The sequence below is a fragment of the Ixodes scapularis genome, unplaced genomic scaffold (genome assembly GCF_016920785.2).
Source record: "Ixodes scapularis isolate PalLabHiFi unplaced genomic scaffold, ASM1692078v2 PGA_scaffold1__304_contigs__length_218370807, whole genome shotgun sequence".
Lineage (NCBI taxonomy): Eukaryota > Metazoa > Arthropoda > Arachnida > Ixodida > Ixodidae > Ixodes > Ixodes scapularis.
Window position 1 is genome coordinate 40,101,205 of NW_024609846.1, and position 22,481 is coordinate 40,123,685.

At 47.1% G+C, this 22,481-nt stretch overlaps 1 protein-coding gene across 1 annotated transcript in view; it reads right to left on the reverse strand.

Annotated features, from left to right (window-relative positions):
* LOC8042328 overlaps positions 1-18,296 on the reverse strand; it is a 41,636-nt gene extending 23,340 nt beyond the window's left edge. Inside the window, exons 1-2 of the mRNA XM_042290143.1 lie at positions 18,223-18,296; positions 13,825-14,306 (exon numbers count right to left, since the gene is read on the reverse strand). Coding sequence (XP_042146077.1) covers positions 13,825-14,134 — 310 coding nt within the window. The 5' untranslated portion in view covers positions 14,135-14,306; positions 18,223-18,296. The remainder of the gene's footprint in view (positions 1-13,824; positions 14,307-18,222) is intronic.
* Between the last annotated feature and the right edge of the window lie 4,185 nt (positions 18,297-22,481).

The window sequence follows — 22,481 nt, forward strand, 5'->3', positions numbered from 1 at the left end:
AGTGGCTATCCAATTATTTTACGAATCGTCTGTGCACAGTCATTTCACGTGAAGAGATCGTTTGTTTTTTGCTTGTTCTTCTCCCGAGTCATTTCTAATACTTTGACATGTACAGTCTTTCTTAACGTCAGCACTGCACGAATATGCGTGGACTTCAGCAGAAGGTCCTCCCCCCTCTTTCCACCTAAGCAGAGCGAACGCTAAAGAGGAGGTCACCCCCTCTCCAGCGTTCGCTCTGCTAAAATAGATCAGTCGGCGGACTCCGCGAAATTTGGGTTCTCACAAGTCTAGAGCCCGTGATGAAACCAAATGAAACACGCCAGTCAGCACCGCCACCCGCCCGCCTCTCTCTTTCCCTCTTCCCTCCCTTTCACAAGTAAAGCTTCCGTAGCCTTTTGCCACCTTTGTTTGCACGCGCACGTGGAAAATGACGCCAAAATGACGAATCATCGAAGTAAGGACGCATCCCCACTGCGACATACTCCAGCCAGGCGCATTAATATATATATAACACCGTTCCCGGAAAACTGATGATTCATCGGTCGCGCACCGACGAACGCGGCAACAATAATACCGATCCTCCCACGCAACGCCGACGGACATCGAACCGTTCAAACAAATAGCAGCGAGAGAACAAAAGCCAGTTGCACACCCGCGCCCCCCAAACGAAGGGATGTGCACAGAACCACAAGAACAATGGCCGGAGAACGGTTGCGTCACCGTCCCGACCAACGCGAGACGTGGGCACACTACCGATGGTCAGACCACCTACCCCTACTACCCGGTAATACTTCCTCCTAGTTTCTCCAAGCGGCCTAGATATATGGAAAACGCGTACTCGTCGAGGTACTCGGAATGGCACAGCGAGTCGGGAGAAGCTGACAGAGCGGTAAAAGCTACGTGCTCGTTGGAACAGTCCTTCCTTTTTCGCCACGTGGTCACCCTTCCGCCCCTAGCCACGCGCAGAGAGCGGGCTCAGGTGAGGCAAAGGGAAGCAGTTGATTGGTCCGGCGAGCTCCTAGCTCCCACCGCACTGTCAGCTTGGGGGCAGAGCACACAGACACAGGAAGTGAGCGGCGTCGGTTGCTGTGGGAGCGGAACAGCGGAAACTTGCCTGCCTGCTTGCCCATAGCTGCGATTTCCTTTCGTTTCGACGGACGCGAGGTTGAATCAGAGAGTGTACACGTGTGACGACATTTGAACACGCGGGAAAGTAATTCGGGGCTCCTCATCACAATTACAGTACTTTCCAACTCTTCCGGGATTAGTCGGATTTCGCTGGTTGGAAAAGGTGCGCTGTACACATCCTTTTCATTTTTTTTTTTTTTTATGTTGTGAACAGATTTGTTGAAGCTTCATATTTCGAAAGCCTGTTGTTTGCTTATTGTCTTTAATTTACGATTTAACGTACTGGACGTTTGAGAACAGTGAACAAAACGACAAGGAACTCGCCTTGCTCGGGGTGTGCGAAAGGATTCTTCGACTTGAGAAATTCCTTTCCTTGACAAGACAGTTTTTCAAACAAGGCTGATTTCGTTGCTTGCCCTTATTTTACACTTTCTTTTATCTTTTTGAAGATCTAGGTAGTGAATTATAAAAAGGTCCCGATACTTCGAAACATATGTTACGTTGGTACAGAAGCCTATAGCTCTCGCAATGGCCACCACTCCCAGTTTGAAAGAACCAGAGCTTAAAACGTGAACAGCCGAAGAACGATGCTTCACATCTTGGGAGTATAGAAACTTAAAAGCATATGCCTAGGCTACAGCCGGCAGGAAATGTTCAAATCTCAGCACGTGCACCTGATTTCTGAAATATATTCGTCTAATTGCGGGTCCATCGTGAACGATCTCTCGAAATGAATGTAAAAAACCAGGCATTGGTCGTCCATCGTGTTTTTGGCCTACACAAGAACACACGACGCAAGCAGGGCATCCGTGAGCCTCAACGCCCAGATTAGAACCGGACGAAAAGTGGAGTGTGTCACCAAGCCCTTGTGAGGAGATCCTTGGGGAGAGACCCGACCACTCAACATCGCGTACACACCCAACTGGTGGAATGGCTCCCCTCCGAGCACAAGACAAGATAAGACGGGCCCCTCGGAGTGAGATACCCGCAGGGGCCCCTCGAAGCGTTCTGCCGTGGCGACGAGGCTCCGCGATAGCGCGTCGGCGGCCGAGGCCGGTCTGGCCCCTCCGTGAGAGGGGACCTTGCCCTCCAATGAGGGACAGCGAGCCGGTCAGTCCGTCTAAAAATCAATCTAGCCCTGATGGACGAACAGCCCCCGCTTGAGACGAGTTGAAGATAAACCGCGCTCAGACTTTTCTCAGTGCAGGTTCGTCAAGTACGTGGTAGTCACCGACCGTCATAGATGAGACCGCGAAAGTTTAGCGCAGGCTCGAAGCAAACAGCATAATTATCGTCTGCCAAGAACAGCCCGCTGTTAGCACGTGCTCAGCAACGACGGACACAGCTATTGCGTTCAGCAGACTTGTACGTAATCCGTTACAAGTAACGAAATTACTTGCAATCCCTTACATTTATCAGTAATTTCGTAACGGAATAATTACGCAGTTTAAGAAGTAATTTTACAGTAATTACCTCACTTTTTTTACGCAAAAGAGTGATTGTAATGCGATACATCAGTGTTCCTCAACCACTGATGTTTTGCAGACTCATGTGGATCGGCAGAGATGATGGAGGACCCCGTTCGTGGTGAGAAGGAAAAATTGTTGGTTAATTATAAAAGTGACATAATAAATAGATATGACTAAAGGCTAGTGTAAAGTAGACTTCTCTTATTGAAATACACACAAAAAGAAAATTACCCGAAAATTGGAACGTTTATTCTCAATCTAATAAAAGACAACTTTTATTGCCGGGAGGCAGGGTTTCGCGGACCCCTAGGATGCCTTCGGGGACTGCGATACGTATTTGCTTTCGAACACGGAGGAAAATGAAAACTTTAAGTATTGACCAAAAAATATATATTACCTTTTTTTAAGGGTATGTTCTAACGGAATCGCACTGTCACCTACGTTTACAAAACGCAAGGCCTGACATTCTTCAGGTGCTCAAAGTCTTCCATCGCGTCAAATAAAACATTTTTTTTTTTAGGTGATGTTAGCATATCGTATGTAACTCGTCTGCTTGCTCGCCCACAACAAAGAGGGGAGCGCATTGATACAAACGACCGGAATTTCCGTGGAAAACAATAACACGCAAACTTAGTTAAAAAAAAAAAAACGGGCGTTATGCACGTGAGCTGGTGCAGCGAATCTGCGCCCGCCTTTTCTTTTTGTTCCTTCATTATTTCTTTGCTTTCTTCTCGGCGAGAAAGAGAGAGAGAGAGAGATTCTTTATTTGTATGAACTTCAGGTACGAAGATAATCGACACTGAGGGCAAAAAGAGCTCACAGCGTGTTTGTGTTTGGTTTCTTACCAGTAAGATTGAAGGTAACACTAAGGATTAACTTTTGAGGTAACGGTCACTTACTTGTACAGAAGTATAATCGAACCTGTAATTAGTTACAATTTAGCCATGAGTAATTCTAAATGCAATTCCTTTTTTTTTTTTTACGTGTATAAGTCTGGCGTTTAGTTCTGAACTATGCGCCGAGCCATTTCTTTCGATGCGAGTTAACCCTTAAGTACGTGGCGCGTCATCACTAGCGGTCATAGACGAGTCTGTCGATGTTCCGTTTTGGCCCAAAGCAAGCTATACTCTTGGACTTATCGTCTGCCAAGAACAGCTCACTGTCAGCATTCGATCAGCAGGGACGGACATAGCAATGGTGTCCAGTTCGAAACATATACATCGAGCCATTTCATTCGTAAGGAGCACATATGCCTGTTGTGCACGATTGGTACGAAACAAATGAATTTTGACTTAAGTTTAATCAAGCACTTGAAACAACGATCGACACTCATCCTCTGAGCCACACCCAACTTCGACCGTTATCTGACCACTCCCGTCCCATCACGAGGTAGATGAACGTTCAGGAGCTCGGTACTTCAACCGGATGCGAAGCCCCTTCATTATTTGTCTGGATTCGTTTATTTTATATTCTTTCAAGGTCATAAGAAATTGCATGGGGGACTAGGACACAGAGTATCTGTCAACCAAAACAGCATCAAGGTCAATGAATAGGAAAAGACGTGGTGGGGGACGGGGAATGTTGAAAAGGGACGAAATGAGAACACTGTGAAGGTATTTCGGCTGCGCTCAATGGCTACGGAGGTCGCGTAAATGCATCCGAACTTCAGGGTCGTTTCGGTCGTTTTGGTGCCAATTTGCCTGACGCTTCGCTGAGAGGAGCTCAAGAAGACAACTCTCGCGAGGAAACACGTTATCGACTTCTAGGAAATGCATTAGACGGTCGCGCCTCGATTAGAACTGTTAACGAGGAACTATCGAGGCACTCGAGATAATCCATCCGAATGGGAAAGCTGCCTTGCCTAACAGCAGCCCAATCTATCACTTGACCACTGTCCTCTTCTAGAAGAGACCACAAAGTGCGACCGGACTGAAGTTCTTTGATAGTCGATACGTACGTTTAGAAGTAACAAAACCTAAGACTGAGGCGATCCGGTACATCTAGGCTTCTCCAATGATATATTAGGACGCGACAGAGCAATCCTCGAAACTCAACGAGTCATATGTAACACGTAAACGCCCCCCCCCCCCTCCCCGCCGACAACAAACTCGTCCAAGAAATGACAAACTGCACTGTCTAAATAAAAAAATGAATGAACCTTGGAAACAAAGATGATATTATACTTATGGTTTGACGCGAAAACCAAGACTGACGCGAAAGTTACAAACTAGAAAACATCCAAAAAAAAATGGAAATGAATGATAGTAATTACTTCTGCCAGACAAACGGAATCCGCCGTGGAGTAGGCTTTTGAACCGCGATGGCCTTCACCCGCTACATATTTTGACTCCTTGAACCTAGTGACCTATATATTGGATATCTTAATTCATATGGGATCTCTGAACTCATATCGGATCTCCCTACCTACAAGGCGTCCAAGAAAAAGATCCAAAACTCCTTTTCACCGCAAGAAGAAACAAAAAAAAAAAACGCTTTGTTAAACGCTCATTTTCCGTCCCAATGTAGCGCCAACAGACAGAACCAGATGCCAAAGTTTCGGAACCAACCGTTCTCATTCAAAAGTTACCAGCGATTTTCCGTAATTTTCAGTGGGAAAATGGGGTCCGTTTTCGGTGACTGTAGCGCCATTGAGTTCGCGTATTCGAGAGCATTTTCCCATTGAAACTTTTAAAAAAATCGCGCAACTTTCGACGTAAGGCGACAATGTTTTTTACTCTGTAAATGAGAAATTTAGCCAGAGCAGTAAGTACCACTACCAGCCTGGGGTCTTTAACGTCCATTGCACGCAAAATGATACACTATTGCACGCCGGTACGAGCCTCCCGACGAGACAAGCATATGGCCAGAGGTCTCATTAGTATTGAAAACGCTTGCACCCCTTCCAATTCTTTCCCCCAACCAGTTCGAAACAGGCAGGGGTGTCGATTGAACCCCGGGTCCCTTTGATCTGCAGAGCGAGCGAACTTTCGCCCCACGTGCCGCGATCTGCGGTGCGCTAACCCTGGCCTCAGAAGGCACGGCGGATGTTCGCACCGATGAGGTTCCATTGAATACTGACAGAAGGTATACAGCGCTGGCATGCGTCGACAAGGGACAGGGTCTGGGAGGCAGGAGGTTCGACGTGCTGCACGCCCTCCGAAAGGTCCCGGCTATGTTCATTTTCACCTTCCAATGGACCGTAGTGGAGGCTACCCAGGCAATCCAACGCGTTCAGCATATCACGTGACTCCGTGCCCCCCCCCCCCCCCCCCCCCCCCCCGCGCTTCTCTCTCGCTGCGCTCCTCCGACAGGATGTCTGGTACCGTTCGCCGCGGTCCACCATAGGGCGAAACGCGAGCGAGGGGCGCCAAAACGGTCGCGGCAAGCAGGCCGAACTCGCTCACGGTCGCTGGCCACGCAACCCAGTTCGAGAAAGCGTGACTACGCGGATCATCCTCCGCCGCCGCCGTCATGGAGAAAGAAAACTGGTGCACCGGGTCTTCGGGACGAGACAGAAGACATAAAAAAAAGATATATATATATACATCCACCTCTCTTCTTTCCTCGTCTTTTTAGAAAGACCTCAAGCGCTCCACTTCTTTTCATCACTGGATAGTTTCTCAGGCGCACGCACTTCAGCTTTGTTCCGCGGGCCTCCAACAACATAGATCTCTCGTCTCTGGTCTCGTTTGGAGCCGAGGATTCGTGATTCGGTAAACGAGTGGAGGACTATGAAGGAAATAGAAGATAAGAAGATAACAAAAAAAAAAGGAGGGGGGGGGGGGGGGGGGGGGGGGCGGGGGGGGGGGGGGGAGCGAATCCATATATACGAGGAGGCTCGCGTGGCGTTCCGTCGTTACCAATCGAAAAAGGAGAAAAATAAAAATAAAAAATAGCTCAGAAACTAGGGTGTCTATAACGGTTAGCTGCAGTTGCCGTTGGCGTAAGACGCAGTAGACACTGCCTCTCGCTGCATACAAACTCTTTTTTTCTTTGAGCCACGTGGGTGCTGTGTATCTGGTATGCGAGACGAAGAAATAATAAAACGTGTCAACCTGGAATAGGCCAGAAAATATCGACGTGGAGAGATCGAAACGATGTTTTACCGCACACCAAGCAGTGACGAAATTCAAGATGGCTGCGCCCTTGTGCCTTCTGCGCGCGTCCATCTTTGTCTACTGCCCTGTGGAACGCGTTGTTAGCATGCGCAGTATAGCTCAATGCTGCGGGATATCGGATCGGATGCATGCATTCGTCCACAGCCCGGTGACGCGGCATTTTTCGCCCCTGGCTGATAATCCCTGCAAATGTGCGTATCACGTGCTTTGCAGCCAGGGTGGAGAAGGATCCTGTTTATATTCGAATGAATCGAATTTATTTTTCTTACATCGGTGTTATCTTATTTTGTTCCGATTAATTTAAATCATTGCAGCTCGAAAAAGGTGATTTTGACGAGGTGTATTTTAAACATGACGGATTTAATTGGTCAATCCATCCGATTGCTGATAACAACGTGGAAGAAATAATTACTGTAAAGAGGCGGATACAACAGTTTATTGATGTAAACCCGCCATGCTCCAACCCCGGAAACTTGTCCTCGATCTATATAAATAAATAAATATGAGGACAAAAACAGCTCGATTTTTTCTTACTCAGCTAAAATGCTCCTTTTTCCTTTATTTTTCTTTTATTCGTATTTTGAGTTGCTTTAATGGTGTATACCATTTCTAGTTTTCGCCTCTTTCACACTCTAATTTACTTTACCTGCCTGACGAACGGAGTGGACGGTAGAAACAAACTTGTGTTCAGACCGATATAAAAATATTTTTCCCCTCATGATCGTTCGATTTGAATATAAACGAATGCACGTAGAAAGGAAGCATGGGGCAATAAATAAATTAATCAATAAAAATATTTTCTTCCTTCATTATAGCAAAAAGCTTGTTTGATTTAAATTATCATTTATATCATGATTTAAATCATCTTGAGTTTTATTCTCCCACCCGAGAACACATACACAAAAAAAAAAGTGTCGACAGCTACAGAAATTACAAGGAAGAATAATAATAGTTACTTACGAACGACGAGCCGAACAAAATTTAATATCGCGTTGCGACCAGACATGTACACGTTACCTCCAAAAACGAAATACAGTTACGATCGCTACTCGCTCAAAAAGTAAGTGAATACGTGACCCGTTTTTGATTCTCAAAAGCAACGCGTTGCTTCACCTCAAAAGTAACGAGTTATTTTTCTCATTACTTCGATGACCAAATACACAACTGATTTTCTTTTATTGTTTTCTTTTCACTGGTCGTCGCTTTTAAGCAGTAGCTGCCTCTCGAATTTTCCATCGCTTACGATTCCCCTCTTCCTTAGGAATACACCTATGGCGACACCGATGAGTTGTTCTACCGACGCGCTCTAAGGAACGGCAGTGCTGTGTTTCAGAAAGAGCTAGTGAATTTTGGATTCCCCTCGCTATTTTGTCCTCTCTGCTTCTATATTTCGAAGTTGACAATGGCTTCTGTGCCTTCCCGCGTTGGCAACCTCCGGGTTTGCATCCGGTCTCCGCACGATTCCAGAAGGTTCAACCAACGACCCTTATTGTGTTTGCTGGGTGAAGGACATTCCTAGCTCTAGGGTTTGACTGACGTGTTCAGCGATAAACGCTGCTATACCGTCATACTGTTTAGTTGTTTATTTCGGGTCGCCCACCTGCCTTTGTCGCAATAGACGCGTACTTGGGTTAGAATTCAAACGAGGCTGTTTAAAGGGCGTTGTACAAAATACTACACAAAAGTAACGGAATACCGTCACTCGTTATTTGGCCTAAAAGGTACCTTCCTTCCTTTTCTAGAAAAGTAAGCACATGCGTCACTGGTTAACGAAAAAAAGAAACTAGGTGCAAGTGACTCGTTAGACAACCCAGCTGAGGGTGTGCGCCAGCAAAGCACGAGACGGCACGAGCTCTCTTGAACTGGGGCCTGCCTCCCGTGGACCACAGTTATGGCGGCGTCGCACATGCGTCGAACGTTTTGCGAGATCGGTCTCTTCCTACGACACGCTCCTGGCAGCCGACGCTACCTGTGTCTCGAGTCTCCAACACGCGACGATTTCTATCTCCCTATTACGTGCAATTCTAGGAAACGCCACCGTCGCCTGTCACGCAAAATGTTGCGTGACGGTATTTTGCATCGGCCATCCCTACCCGTACTGGGAATCAGGACAAAATCCGGTACGTCCAATCCTAGGTATCATTCGCGTCGGAACGAGGACCTCACCGACAAGACACACAACCAAGATGTATTCAAAGTTTGAAACGACAAGAGACGCCACTAACAAGTATTCAAAGCAATCATCTCACTCTATCTCATCTCTCTCTCTCTCTCTCCCCAGCGTAGAGGAAAGAAGAAAAAACTGAAAAAGGAAATAACCATCGCCACCGCCAAAGCAGCCCCCCACTGGAACCCAGAGTTGGAAGCAGGAGACACTCGTCCCGTTCCGGAGGCACGCCTTTTCATGACAACAAAGCACCTCCGACACTCTGACGTCAAGGTGCGGGGACGAGAGTCTCCCACGGAAGGAAGATATCACCACGGGCGACGCCAAGATCCCCACCCTCCAACGAGGGCGTACAAACAGAAAAGAGACGAGAAGAAAACACAAACACGGAGGAGCTCGAGGAACTGAAACTGGAGAGAAGCAGAGAGAAAGACGGGGGAGGCACCGAGAAGCATGCCTCGGTCTGCAGCGTGGAAGGGAGCAAAGGACGCGTAGTGCGGCCGTACGGACGAGCCAGAGACCGACCTTGTCCAAGGACGCCGAGTGGGAGAGCAACTTGGCCTCTGCCCCTCGCCCAAAGCAAAGATGGCGACCCTCTCCACGCCAGCAGAAGCCGCTCGGTGTTTGCTAGGAGCAGACGACCCTCCTCGTTCGCCCGTCCGACTTCCCCATATTTCCTACTCTACGGCTCTACGTCGGTTCTCCTCACCATGAAAATAAAAAAAAATTACGTTCGTTCAAGTGCTTATTGTACACCTACGGGCCTCAAATATATATATATATATATTTAAAAAAAAAGACCGGATTATATGTTTTTGTTAAAGCAGTAGAAAAATGAAACACAATCAGCTCAATGACCGGATAGAGGAAGGTATAAAGTTATATGGTCCGTGAGGGTATTTGCACTCAACATGAGCACCATCACGTTGCGCGACAAACATCAAAACCGTAGTCCATTTCTTGCCACACACAAGTGAACTGGTCGTCCCGTCTTATTGAAATCAAAGCTTCGAAAATTCGATATTTCAGAACTTGAATAGCATTATGCATAGGTCGGTGGACTTTTCGAGACTAACAACCTCCCACTATCTAGTGATGTGCGGAACGTGTTTCTGTCCTTTACAAATTGTTCCAAAAATAAAAATATATTAATCTTCTATTTATGTACTAGATCTTACGCCGTGCCACTGTTTGGAGGGCTTCGATTTCAGTCGGTTCGGCGCGCCCACTCAATCACACGCACAAAGTACTTTCCTCATATGCGACGTTTCCGTCGCCACGGCTCTTCGGAGTTTGAAAATAAATGCGAAGCGGAGCCGTCTCGCTTTCACCTGCGCTGTTCACACATTTCCCGTCCCATCTTCCTCACACGGCCGCTATTGCGTACGCGGGTTGGGATGTCGGACGACGCGAGGTTTCCAGAGGCGACTGGCGCACGTTCAAATCGAACGCGGGCCAAAGACCGGGCAGTTATTTTTTGTCAGAAAAGAAAATATATTCCCGCTACAGCTTTAATGAGAAATTCAATGAATGCTGGAAGCGCTCCAACAATTTTATGATCCGGCTCTCCAGCGCTCAAAACAGCAAAACCCATGACGTCAAAACTTTGATTTCCTCACGTCAATAACAACCGAGGAAGAGTTACACTGCACGGCGTCGCTTCTTTGAGCATTTTTTAGAGATAGCTATTTATGCCTCGAGTATCGTGGCACTTAGTAACCCATAAACGAGCTCCGCTCTTCGCCAATGCCGTCGTTTAAGGCGGCAAAAAAAAAAAAAAAAGAAACACGGCAAAGAACTGGCCGTTAGCTATGATTCTATCATAGCGACGATTCGGCTGGGCGAGGTTTTCTTCCCCGCCAATTTACGAGCTCGTCGACTCGCCACAGACAGAGAGCCTCAACAACGACTGAAAGGAAAAGTGAGCACGACGGGCAGAGAAAGGAGATATCCACGCCCGATAACCAGCTCCGAAGAAGAGGGGGTCCCCTTGTCGGCTCGGGACCCCTACGGCCGTACATTTGTTCCCTACTCCAAAGATGGCGGAGATAGCGGGCCAGACGAAAAACCACCGCCGACTCTCTCATTTGTTCCGACTCGCCTTTACAAACGCCACAATAGCCCGTCCGGCAGCTTTACATAACCATCGCAGACGCATTCTTTCCGAACGGATAATCAGCGCGGTCCCTAGCGCGTGATCGCCGCCGCCGCCGCCGCCGTCAGGGAAGGCAGGCCACAGCCGCTGCGGACGTTGCGTTGCGGTATGCAGAAAATCCTGTCCCCCTATCGGAGCCGACGATCCGAGAGAGGTGGGGTTTGTTTTGTGTACGTCTTTTTTTTTTTTTTTTCTTGTGCGGCGTTGCTCCTCACGCGAGCGGTGCGTTCGAGCGGAGCCGGTCAAAAACCGGAACGGAAGAAGAAAGTTGGATGGACAAACACAAAACGAAAGCGGGAGGAAGCGAAATCTTCGAGACGCCCACGCAAAACACTCCATCCGACGAGAGCGCCGCCTGGCACCGCGCGGGGCAGAACGCCAACGCGCCCCTTTTTTACGCGCGCGGAACACCAATCAGCCACACGGAGTCACCGCCCCCGCGGACGGATTAAAAAGGTCGGAGAAAACAGCTAGCCGCGAAGTACCAGACAAAACACGCCAGTCTTTAGAAGGACTAGAAATTTCAGCGCGGAAAAGGACAGTACCATTCTCATTTAATATAATGATCGTAAACACTAATAATCGCAGTCTAAAATTGCGTGTGTCCGAGCATTTGCGGATGATTCTCCCTCCTTCATTCTAAGAGACGGATACTCGGATTTAATTTAACGTTGCTGCGGCAATGTGAATCGGAAGCCTGCAGTTGCATTGCACGGTCACGCTTTAACTGCATTACACAAAAGACATCTTACGCGTTTTTCTTCCTTGCATGACGGCCCTGTCAATACAAGTAGGCTGTAAGGTGTTACCCTCTTCGATGTTCGCAAATGCACCAAGCTGAGCAGACGTTCATTCCCGATACATTCAATCATCGAAACGAAGCCTAGCCTGGTCTAGCTCCCGTTTGCGGAGAAGCAAACGGGACGACGAAACAACAACAGAAATAAGCTAAAAGAAGGAAACACAAAATCCCGGTGGGCAACTTTCTTCATCAGGAACCCCTTTCGGGCTCGTTCCGTTCTCTTGGTTTATTTTTAAACGACCGCAATTCTCGTCACAAAGGATGTAATGTGCAACATCATAATAGGCTCCGTGACAGCCGCAAGCGCACGAACGAGCGCGCGGGCGCGTTGGGAAGCGTTTTGCCCGGCGGTCGCTTAGCGCTCGTTTGCAGCGCCGAGTTTTCGTTGCGAAAAAGAAAAAAAGAGGCAGCCTTCATCCACACAAAAGGAGGCGTGACAAAAGTGAAAGGGGACGACGAAGACGGAGAAGCGTTAAAGACTCGAAGCACCTCGCAGCAGTCGACGGTGAAACGCGACAAGACACAAAAGAAAGATCGTTTAAAAAATAAAAACGCAAAAAATGAGACGCAGCCTCAAACAAGCTTGGCCTATATTGGAGAAACCCCGCGGGACAAATCTAGAATAAACGAGCCGCACGAGGTATATATAAAAAAAAAACAGTTAAGATCTAGGGCTAGGCCCAAGAAAAAGTGTCCCAACGGCAGTTGGAACACTAAAAACAAAAGGGGGGGGGGGGGGGGGGGGGGGGGTGGCACGTAGCGCTTTCGCAAAGCTCAATTTACTGATCCGACCGAAGTAGTAAGAAAAAACGAAACAAAATAAAACGATATAGCAGCAGTCGCCGGACGACAGAGCCGTCAAAAATCCCAACGCTGAGCTGACCAACGAGCCCTCAAGTGTCGTTTTCTTTTCGCTCCCGTGGAGAGAGCTCTAAGGCTCGCCGCCGGCATCCCAGGGCTGAGTGAGGCTCGGACATAATGAATATCCAGGAGCAAGCCCGCCACTTTATCCCTTGCCAGTCGTTCCCCGGGAAGATATTACGGGTATTAGTCAGCGCGGTGCCCTGCACGGGCGATCCGGCGGGATTGCTTGTTTGTTTGAAGCCAGCCAGCCTGACATGGGCTAAACAGCCTCCGCTAACATAAAAGCTAAGCAGACCACAGATAGAAAAAGAAAAAAAAAAGAATTAAAAGAGGGGGGAAGCGAATGAAAGAGACATGAGGGGAGCACCCCTAACGAACAAAGTGGGGGGATCGCCCAAAAAGACACGTCGTCGCAGATGCCGAAACGTCCGCTCCAATGACCCCCAGAGGCAAGGAACGCCAGAGATGGCCCGTTGGGGAATGTCCGTCCATTGAGTCTGGCGAGGCTCGCCTGCTGTATTTCAACTATTTCAACTATAATTCGTTTCGTACCCGTAGTACGGCGTTGCCTACTACAACGCTGCCGAAAACCACTGGCGAAAGCATGGGTGTTCATATTCGGCATTAGATTTTCACGCACTCGCGCGCTAATGAGGCGCTAGATATATAAAGTGACCCGCTCGCACTAGTAGGTTTGCCATCGTGGTATGAAATGGAGGATAACTGGATCGTTTCGTGACAGTTTGGAACGTGTGAATAAAATCTACGTGATCTTCCCTCGATCGCAATCGATCGTAGCGATATATCGTGCAGTGATCGCCGCGCAAACTATCGCGAAAAAGAGAATAGCAAACAAGTGATCACATTTAACCGCCAGTCCGGACAAAAGAAAGAAAGTTTTGGCGCGCAGGCTACGAGCAGAGACGACAAAGCGGTCCCCACATAAAGAAAGTCGGGTGGCCCCCCCTCAACAGCGTGCAGCTGGCGGTACCCTTCAAAACCAAAACATGCCCAAGGCGGAGCAGCGTTCCTCGGCAGGACTTCGATCGCCGCGTGTAAAACGTTCACGGATTAAGCTAGAGCCTACAACAAAACTCAGAAGAGCATCGAGAACCACTTACCCCTCTTGAGCTTCGTTGTCGTCGGACTAGCCGTCGTCATTCCAGCCGAAACGTCGTTGAAACGTCGCACCGGCGCATCCAAGAGTAGCCCAGCGCGAACTTCCGAACTGAGCGCCATAGCGTCTTCACGCGCACTAGTTCCGCCGGCTCTCGCCTGCCGGTGCGGCGGCGGTAGCGGCGGCGCCACCGTCGACGCCTGTCCTTGCGGACCTGGTGGAGCGACCGACGTTACACCGGAGGTTTCCGGCGGTAGCCGCCAGAGGCGCACGAGCTCGGGAGGGTCTGGGGAGCGCCGACGAAAGAACCGCATCCTGCCTGGTTGACTGGGGGGCGGCGTCAACGCTGGCGCTTTGTTTCACCCCGTCGTTGGTTTTTCCTAGCTTTTTCTGGGGGTCGGCAGCCCGGGGTCACGGCCGTGGGTGCACCTGTTCCCGGACGGGTTCTGGGAAGGCCCAGTTCATGTCTGGTGCTTGAGGGGGTTTCTGCAAGCGAAGGAAAACAGTCCTTGAGTTCAACGTGTTGCGGCTTAATTTAATTATTTATTTTTTGGGGGGAGGGGTATTTAGCATAGAAAATTTGAATACACATCAAGCCTTCAATTTGATTCTGAGTCTTAGGAAACTCTAGGAAGGCGGGACATATCCTTTCTGTTTAAAGCAAAAAACGCAAAAAAAAAAGAGAAGAAATATATATATAAACGATGCAGCTGGTCAAGGGAGCAAAAAAAATAGAGAGAAAAGTAGGTTCAAACGATCGAGACCGAAATAAGGGGAAAAGACAGTGTTCGCGGCAAGCACCAAAGAGGGCCCAAATTCAGAAATGGGCCTCAACACTTTTGAAACGTGATTGCTTTTGGGGCGGCTCCTTTTATACTATGACCATCGAGAAACTACGTACAGCAAGTGAAACAACCATATTCGTGCATTATGAATAACTTTAAAAAAAAGGCGCGATTATGTGAATGAAAATTTATTCGAGGACATGTATCTGAGCGTCATCACCACACGACTGAAAACAACTTGCAAGTCTGCAGAACTTTTTCCGACCAACCGCGCTTAGTAACAGATCCATACACTGCGATACAAATTGCAATGGTCTTTGACGAGATATCAAAGGAAATGCAAGAGTTTACGGATATATCGCCTATCTGCTTGTACACGAAAGTGACACATAACTCCAATGTTTGTGGTCGAAACGCCAAAGTGACAAGAACAATATTCGTCTAGATTTCCTCGATGCTCGACCATGTCAATGTTACGATAGTGAGGCTCAGAGTTTGTTTGAGAGCTCTCAAGGGCACATTGACAATCGGCAATATCGAGCATGTCTATACGTAACAAAGCGTTTTTTCTATTTCTATTGAACATGCGAATATCAAACATTGGGCCTTGAAGCCCCCATCAGATAGAGCGTATCAGAGCTAATTTGACCTTATCTATCTACAAACGCAACCACAAACCAAACTAATAATCATGGGTGTACCACCAACCCGGGGGGGGGGAGGGGGGGGGGGGCAAGGGGGGCGCTGCCCCCTTTAGTTCTCAGAGGGGGGGCGGGGGGGGGGCAAGGCATGTGCTTTGCCCCCCCCCCCCCCCCCCCCCCCGAAACAGCCACCACTGGGCAGGGCAAACTCTGGCGGGCGGCGCCCAAGGGATACCAAGGACACCGGTCCCTGGCCCTGGGGAGGGGGTCTGACTTGCCAACCCCCCCCCCCCCCCAACTCAAAAACAAGTTGGTACGCCACTGTTAATAAACCAATACCGTAGAGCATTGAAGCCGCGGTGGTTTCTCCCCAGTCGGATGTCGGCCACGGAATTGTTGCCGTTTTACCCTGTTCCAAATAAACGCGCACATTTACATCAAGGACAGTTGTTGGCGAAATATCTTTGAACCGGGGTAGACAGAATGCGAAGAAGCCTTAGAGATTAATCGCAGTGCCAGTGTAGCGCAGCAACAGCCCAATCGAGCAACATCGGTTGTCGCTGTTCCTTTAACGGGAAGCGCCCGGTTGGTTCCGAACAGGGATGGGCAGTATTTCGAATACAAGTATTTGAAATACGTATTTCAAATACTTTGTGTATTTTGCATTTGTATTTAATTACAAATTGGGTGATGTATTTGACGTGTGTATTTAAATACTAAAACGTGGGTATTTCAAATACAATTGTAATTAAATGCAATTTTGTGGGCGAAAATATATCCCTCAAATTTATTGTCACTGTCCAGAGCAGGAAGAAAACTACGTTCTGCACTGAATGCAGTGTCTCTCAATCAAGCACAAGCGTTTAGTGACTTTGTGATTACGGTGCTAGTCCAGGGCAAGAATAGTGACGAAATTGTGGTGGTGCTTTCCAGCCTAATTTCCATCCATATTTTTGCATAGAACATTCTAAATGCGCGGGTCGTCCAGATTTTCGTAACTGGTGCGAGTTGCAACTATAAAAAATTCTCTAGCTAGTGCTGCGCGTCTTGGTCGTCTCGGTTCCTTTTTGGTCTATACCAAAATGTAATCGACAAAAAAAGCTGCTTGAAGCTCTGTACTTTTTTCACCTATCACGTCCAAGCTGATTACATTTTTTGTGATTATATTTCTATTACGTTACTAGGGCCTCGCACACCAACTCCCGAGAGTGCGATGCAAAATTAAAATGAGATACCCAGAAACCCGTTGCAGCTGCCTTGAAGTTGCTGACGAAAATATTGAGGAATGTATTTGAAAAAGTATTTGGAGGACACCAAATACATTTGGTAGTATTTGTATCTTGTAATTAAATGTTTTTTTCGAAATATAATTAGATTTGTAATTAAATACATTTTGATGAAGTATTTTGTATTTGTATTTCGATACATATTTGCATGTATTTTGCCCATCCCTGGTTCCGAATATTCCTCGCCGAACACATTAGTTCCCGATAAGACATGGGCCGAGTTCACACCATCGCTGACGAAGCCCTGTACGTGGTGTCCAATGAACATACAGAGTATATTCTCCCGAACAACGCCAGATCCGCATAATTGTCGCATTATCTACCACATGGAGCGCTCTTTTGAAAATGGTTTATTGCCATCCCAGTGGAAAGGTGCTTCTCATGGGCTTGAGCTGCATCATCGAGTTTTGTTTATTGTATTTTTTTTCTTACGAGGTGTGGGAAAACGAAGGACTTCCGTTCTTGGCAGACTGTATACAAAAACAATTATAGGCAGGCCCGGTGAACAACGGACGCCGCCGTTGAATGTCCCAAATGACTTGGGGAAACTTTCCTGTTAGATACTTCCTGGTTCGCCAGCGTGGAATAAAGGTTGATCCATTATGAAGTGCGGCCCGCCTGAATAATGAGCACTCTAGCTTCCAAGTGCGTTCCTCTAGGTTTAGTTATTTTGGGCTGCCTCACATTTGTGCGGATTATTCTTGTGCGTGCACTTCCGTTGAAAGTCCTAATTGGGAGGACGATTGTATGGCCCATCGAAAACGCTTGATTGATTAAACGGTTGATTGAGTGAGGCTTAGCGGCGCAATAAAAGGTAGATTTACGGTGCGACAAGTGCAGCATACTATTGCCGAAAGTCTTCTATAATACGGAAGCGATGATTCTTGTTTGATTGCAAACTGTGTTGAACTAAAGATTATAGGGGAGAGGATAAGATCATTGAAAAGCTATTCGAGATGGTCACCAGGTAAAGGCGAAGTCATTAAACTGGTCGGTGAACTGTGCAGAATGTGGAAATTAAAAATTCTTGCAGTGATTATAGCGTTGTGAACGTGAGGCAAATGGTCTTTCCGGTCGTAATTGGTCATATTTGAAACATTTAATCGAACGTGTCGTGACGAGAAAATATAAGCGAGAAAAACTGAAATAACAGAGTAAAGCAATCTGGAAAACTGCTGTCCGTGTCGAAATGATAAAATAATCAATCAGGATTTCCAAGAAGTGACTGGGCGTTTTCTGGCCCCTGCGGAGGCGCAAAAAACAAACTGTGCCTTGAACTCAGTAAATGCGCGACTTAATTTACAAATTGAATGAATGCATTCTGGGGTTAACCGAAAACGGATCATCAACAAGGAAATATTCCGAATTTAGATGAGTGGACCAGCTTGAACTTGGGAGACGAAATGCACCAAGTAGCTCAACTCAAGCCCGTAACTCAGAAGAGTGGGCTGATATGCCACACGATGTGCACCGACCAACAATAAAAATGTTCAACACGTCTACCAGAGAGGCTTTACCGAACTCCCAAGGTGACCCTCTGCCAAGCCTGGTGGCCTGAAATCACTGGTGGCCTGAAATCACCATTTGCGACTTCGTCTATTCAACCATATAAGTTACAATTAATGAAATATATTCATAACCGTGATCCAATGTCGGTAAACATTTATAGCAACTTAAGGCAGTCACTCACATACTCACAGTATTCTGCGAGACAATCTCCTCTCAAGAACACTTGTCAGTGCACCGAGCGCAATATTGCGTCCAGCCCGATGAACCGTTCCCCGCACACTGCATGCAGCAGAGACACTGCGGCAGAAACGCCTCCTTCAAGATATACCAAAGCTGAGTTTAAAAAAAGTAAGCAGTTTTCCTTTCTTTCGTGGGTATCGCATAACAAAGACAGAAACGACAATGTAAGAGAGAAAGAGAGAAAAGAAAAAACCTGCGCGTCTGTATTTCCCCTTCGATAATGATGCGCGCTGAACTGGCAGATACTGTCGGACAGAAGCCGAGGGGGGCGTCGGCTGCCAGACGGAGAGCCTTATCAGCGGAGCACGTCGATCGCGGGTGCATCGGCCGAACCCCAGCGCGGCAACCGATACTGCGTCAGCGGGGGCTTTCAGCGGCGACTAACGCAAGCCGCGAAGACATCGATCCCCCGCAATTGTTTATCGTTTTCGGAATACAAGTGACAACAACACTCCCAAACTGTCCGTGAACTCGTGGAACGAATGCAAAAGCATACACCATATGTACAGTCGGGAGCAAAAGTTTGCGGGGCACGGGAGCGCCAGCCGAAAAGACTGGCTGCGCCTTCTCACGGCGCGTTGCAGCTCTCAAGACTCACGCTTTGCGCATGCGCTTCCTTTCTTGTTCGCAGTCATGCTTTTTTCGCTCGCTTCCGTTCGACGCCCACGAGATAACAGGGACTGGCGCAAGGTGCCGCGAAACGTTATCTGTAGCAGTCGCGAGCTCCGTCACCCATTACGGTGGCTGAGGCCGACGCGCGGAATGATGACTGTCATAGCGGCACCTTGCGCCGGTCCCGGTTATCTCGTGCCCGTCGGGCGGAAGAGACCAAAAAAGACAAGACTTCGAGCACGAAAGGAAGCACATTCTCGAAGCATAATTCTTGAGAGCGGTCGCGCGCCGTCAGAAGGCGCAACCAGTCGTTTCGGCTGACGCTCCCGCGCCCCGCAAACTTTTGCCGCCGACTGTACATACGCGCGGCGCAGTGTCAAGATGTTTACGTTTTTCAACGCAAAAGAAGAGAACAAATACGCGTTTGGTTTTCAAGGTAAACTGCAGTTTAGGTAGCTAAAAGCCGACGATCACATGGTGTCTTATGACAGCGACGTATTTAAAATATGTATTAGAACGACAGGCGGCTGGGGAAAGTTAAACAGCGCTCCTCAACTTAGCGCCGGCACTCGGTAGACCAAATATTGATTCACTGAAATTGTCTACTCTAAACTATATTGGTCACTACAGTAGCTGGGATGTCTTTTTCTGACTGGGTTGATCTAATCGGAGAGTAAAACCTTTACTACGTGGTTTGACCTGTAGGCACAGGAATAGCCCAGAATGTGCCAGGAAGCGGACCATCTCGCGAGGGTGTGAATTTTGAGGAGTATAAGTACATTGAAAGCTTTCCCCGAACAATTGAATTACACTGTTACCGCGTGAAATAGATACCGCGGAACGTAAAAGGGTTGAACAAGAAGAAGCCAGTTAAGGCAATTTTGGGGTAATAAAGAAGAGTTCAAGTTTTATTTTAAAAATTAGAAGTCATATTTCGTAATACGGAAGCCACGGTTCACCAAAAACAAAACGATTAAATAAATAGCTGTCTATCACTACACGAAAAGGGCAGAAAAAAAAAAAAAAAAAAGACTTAAGCAGAAGCCAGTTTGCTCGGCAAAACCTCGAGGTTGATTTTGCTCTCCCGATAATTTCTTTTCAGACAAACAAAAACCGCCTCAAGAAGCACTCCTCACGGGCACTGACTTTTGGAATAAGTAACCATTCTACCCCTGACCAATGGACCCCACGTGAGAGCGTGCATGCGGAACGGACAGTTTGAGAAGAAATATGATTGCAGCGGTTTTTTTTTTTAGCCGGAATTTAAATAGCTGCATTATGACTTATACCTAGGCTCGGAACTGTTTTTCTCTTCATTTCTCACCGATGAAAGATGGTGCGGTTTGCATTTTAGATTATCCGCTCGACGTCACAAGGCGATTAGAAATGGGTACTCGCTACTTACACTGAGCAAATGACGAAGATTCTGCGCATAGCAGCGACTTCGAATAAGTCCGCAATAATGTAGCTTGTCACACCGTGTTTTCGCCGTCGTCAATAATTGCGGTGGATGTAAGATTTACATATTTCGAGCTGGTGTCTTCTTCCACCGCGCATCCATTGAGCCAGAGTTCCTTCCCTTTCTGGTCTCCCTCCGACCCTCTTTGAATGCCAGTGCTCTTCTACATTTGCATGCCACCCAGGCTATGTAGTTAGTACGATTCAATTGATGGCGCCGCACGAAAACTGGGTACTTAATACGACAGCAACACGCACTTTAAAATATATTCTGAGCGATACAAATTAATCTTAAGGGTCACTCCGTGTGTATGTATTCGATTGTTTCTCTAAAACTGATTTCGAAAATGATGATGTGTCATCATCACGTGCGAATAAGACGTACAATTATCTCAGTATATTGATAAATGTGGTATTAATGAAGCGTCTTTCGCGCATGAGAATATTATTTTTTCTTGACATTTTATAAATGATATTTTTTCTCCATTTACTCAACAACTATTTCTACTAAAAGATATTCGATAGAGCAAATTAAAATTGTCTAGCATTAGGGTTTGACTTCTGTTGATTTTCTTCCTTTTATGTGTGTTGTGGTTGTCAGACTCGAGCACAGGACGTATCGCGCATTCGAGTATTATACGTTCGGATACCTGTTTCACCTGGACTCCCGGGTTTTCGGGGCCAAGATTTCAAGCGCATACGAGTGCAACAAAAATTGCCACCTTCACGCCTTTGAAACCTTCTGGTTACGCTCTATAAACTAAACAGCTCGGCTATAATTCTGGCCTTGTTTATATATATATATATATATATATATATATATATATATTCTTAGGACTTTCGAAAACCCGCCATTACCAATATGTCACCGGTTGCGCAAGCATTTTACTTTCCGCCGCTGTTCCGCCACTAGCGTTAAGGAAAACTCTTGAATGTAACAAGAAAGTTGGCGCACTCGCTCTTGAGAAGTGCTGTTATATGTGATGTTTTCTTGCGTTGTTTTCGTGCGTAATGCTCCGGCTTAACAATCGTGCTTGAGTTGCTCGTTTCCGCTTTACCATTTCGTTGCCTTGTTGGCATTTACGCCAATTTGCCAGGTATTTGAGCCGGTATGTACCTTGGTATCACTTGCGCCAGTTCGGTTGTAGCTCCTACGAAAAATTCTAAGGGTGTGTTACGTTTTTATATGGAGAGGAAAGTTTGATTAGACTATTATATAGTAATATATATAAAACCTAAATGCCCGTCTTTGCATTACATAAAGGAAGTGTGTGTGCGTGCGGGGGGGGGGGGGGGGGCGGGGTAATGTAAGGAATTACACAACAAAACGTACTAGCAGAAGAAAACAAAAAGTACAGAAAACATAATATTATCAATCAGCCCAACTCTGAATATCGGTTCTCTTTCCATATAGGGCTCGCATTTCCGGGTAAGGCGCAGGCTTACATCTCTGAGACACCCTCAGAAACTAATTGCGATAGATATATTGTAGAACAGTCATTCGTTCGAGCACAACGAAGAAAAGGCGGAAGTCGTTCGAGGACAGTGTCGCTGACAAAGGAACCCACGTCAAGCCCTCTCGTCTCAATTGTGAGATCTAAGCTCAGATCCAGATGTTGTTAACAGAAATGTAGACGGCTGCTATCACGGTTGCTACCAAGTTCAATGTGCGATATCACTGCAATTCAGGAATTTTAAGCTTGTTGATGAAAGCCCCCCCTGTCGTAAGGTGTGTGCTGAGCCACGGACGCTTGGGGGAAGAGTCAAGGAGTGAGTACTCATCTAGTCCCAATGGCGCAGTCTAATTGGGCGATTTTGCGCTGAATGGAAGTTCGCGGAGGTTAGCTCAGCTTTGAACTGCCAGACGCGTATCCCAACAGAAAAAAAAAAAAAAAAAAAAAAAAAAAAAACTTATATAAGTTTAAATTTATTGGTTTAATCAGTGAGCAGTTGAACGACCTCCGTTGTAAGACGGAAAGCGTGAGCCACTATCACACGAATATTTAAATACTCGTCCCTTGGTTTCTCCGAAATCTCAACATCTGCTAACTCGCGGCTTCAGCCAACTCTATGCGTACTTCTCTAAAACAAAACTAAATAAATAAAAAAAAGAGAAGAAGAGCGGTGGCC